A 2,379-nucleotide genomic window follows, 5' to 3' on the forward strand; every position below is an offset into this window, starting at 1 on the left:
AGAAACCTCCTAAGACAGCTGTTGCCATACAAAACCCCGGCTGAAGCTGCGAGCTCTTTGTTTTTCTGTCTGGGTAAGTCTATAGCAGTCTGTTTTCTTCTCAGGACTGTTAAATGGAATGGTAGAGCATGTCTCTTAGCAAAAGACAACTAACAGAAAGTGTTCTTGCTGACTTACGTCTTGGCAGAAGAGATAGGCTTCAACCGTTCATTTTAAAAGGATTTTTATCCTATGTCTGGTCTGTTTGGGTTTGTTTCTGGGTTTGGGAGGGGGTGGCTTTTTGTTGTTGTTGCTGTTTTGAGTCAGACTCTTTCCTGTTCACCCCCAAATTGCTTCAGGCCCCTCAGCTCTGGATATGCAGGTGTAAACCACTATACCCAGCCTCTGGTTAGGGATTTAACAATCTGTGTGTGTGTGTGTGTGTGTGTGTGAGAGAGAGAGAGAGAGAGAGAGAGAGAGAGAGAGAGAGAGAGAGATTCGATAGAGACAGCCCTTGCTGTCCTGGAACTCACTATGTAGACCAGACTGGCCTAGAACTCACAGAGATCCCATCTCTGCCTGTGGAGTCCTCTGTCTGACTAAAGGTGTGTGCCACCACGCCTGACCCTTGTCCCTTCTTAAAAACTCATTTTGCCTGTGTGTATGTATGTGCACTGTATGCATGCAATGCCTGTGGAGGATAGAAGAGGACACCAGATTCCCTGGGACTGAAGTTAGAGATGGTTGTGAGCTACCATGTGGATTGCTGGCACACAAACTCTGGTCCTCTGGAAGAGCAGCCAGAATTTTTAACCAATAAGCACTTTCTCCAGCTCCTACTAGATCCCTCTTTTAACCTAGAGGTCAGTCCTCTCTTCCTCTACAGAAACTGGTAGTAAATATTGTCAGCTTTGCAGGCTAGACAGACTGTGCTGTGCCCGCTCTAGTCTGCCATCATAACACACGAAAATCGTTGCAGATGCTCTCTACATAAGCATTGAGTATGGCTGTGTGCCAATAAAACTTTATTGTCTGGGATAGACCACAGCTGGGCTTGGCCTCCTGTACTCTCTACTCTGTCAATTTCAGGTTCCTGTGGATGGCGTCCCAGGCCTCGCTGGAGCCACAGCCTTCTAACCAAAGCCAGCAGGCTCCTGCCAACATCACCTCCTGCGTGGGCGCCCCGGAAGCCTGGAATCTGCTGTATCATGTGCTGCCAGGGTTTGTCATCACTGTCTGTTTCTTTGGCCTCCTGGGGAACCTTTTAGTCCTGTCCTTCTTCCTTCTGCCTTGGCGACGGTGGTGGCGGCAGCGGCGGCAGCGCCTAACCATAGCAGAAATCTACCTGGCTAACTTGGCAACTTCTGATCTGGTGTTTGTGCTGGGCCTGCCCTTCTGGGCAGAGAACGTTGGGAACCGTTTCAACTGGCCCTTTGGAAGTGACCTCTGCCGGGTGGTCAGCGGGGTCATCAAGGCCAACCTGTTCATCAGCATCTTCCTGGTGGTGGCCATCAGTCAGGACCGCTACAGGTTGCTGGTATACCCCATGACCAGCTGGGGGTACCGGCGGCGACGGCGAGCCCAAGCAACCTGCCTGCTCATCTGGGTAGCTGGGGGCCTCTTGAGCATCCCCACGTTCCTTCTGCGTTCTGTCAAAGTCGTCCCGGATCTGAACATCTCTGCCTGCATCCTGCTTTTCCCCCATGAAGCTTGGCATTTTGCAAGGATGGTGGAGTTGAACGTTCTGGGTTTCCTCCTCCCATTGGCTGCCATCCTCTACTTCAACTTTCACATCCTGGCCTCCCTGAGAGGACAGAAGGAGGCCAGCAGAACCCGGTGTAGGGGACCCAAGAGCAACAAGACAACGGGGCTGATCCTCACACTGGTGGCCTCCTTCCTGGTCTGCTGGGCCCCTTACCACTTCTTTGCCTTCCTAGATTTCCTGGTCCAGGTGAGAGTGATCCAGGACTGCTTCTGGAAGGAGCTCACGGACCTGGGCCTGCAGCTGGCCAACTTCTTTGCTTTTGTCAACAGCTGCCTGAACCCACTGATTTATGTCTTTGCAGGCCGGCTCTTTAAGACCAGGGTTCTGGGAACTTTATAAATGATGCATCTCTTTATAAAATGCCCGTATTGCCCAGTAGGAAAGAACTCTTCCAACTGTCCTGCTGGAATTGAAACAGCATCGAGCCAAGAAGCCTGGCTTCTTGACCAACCGTCTCTGCTATCATAGGGACCATCTGGTTGGCTGAGCCACAGCCCACAAAGATGCCGGAGGACAGGGTAGCCAGAGGACAGGGTAGCTGGGACCTCGCAGATGCACTTAACAAGGATCCGGAGATTAGGCTGATCCTGAAGCTTTTCAGGGGCAGAGCGAGAAGAACAGCCACAGAGGCCCTT

At 51.7% G+C, this 2,379-nt stretch overlaps 1 protein-coding gene across 1 annotated transcript; it reads left to right on the top strand.

Moving 5' to 3' along the window:
• Bdkrb1 (bradykinin receptor B1) lies at positions 1–2,115 on the top strand. Its single transcript, XM_021179762.2, has 2 exons — positions 1–73; positions 1,069–2,115. Exon 2 carries the CDS (start codon positions 1,079–1,081, stop codon positions 2,081–2,083), a length of 1,005 nt encoding a protein of 334 aa, XP_021035421.1. The 5' UTR covers positions 1–73; positions 1,069–1,078; the 3' UTR covers positions 2,084–2,115.
• The last annotated feature ends 264 nt before the right edge of the window (positions 2,116–2,379 follow it).

Source organism: Mus caroli, unplaced genomic scaffold (assembly GCF_978045245.1).
Source record: "Mus caroli unplaced genomic scaffold, Mus_caroli_1 scaffold_14, whole genome shotgun sequence".
Lineage (NCBI taxonomy): Eukaryota > Metazoa > Chordata > Mammalia > Rodentia > Muridae > Mus > Mus caroli.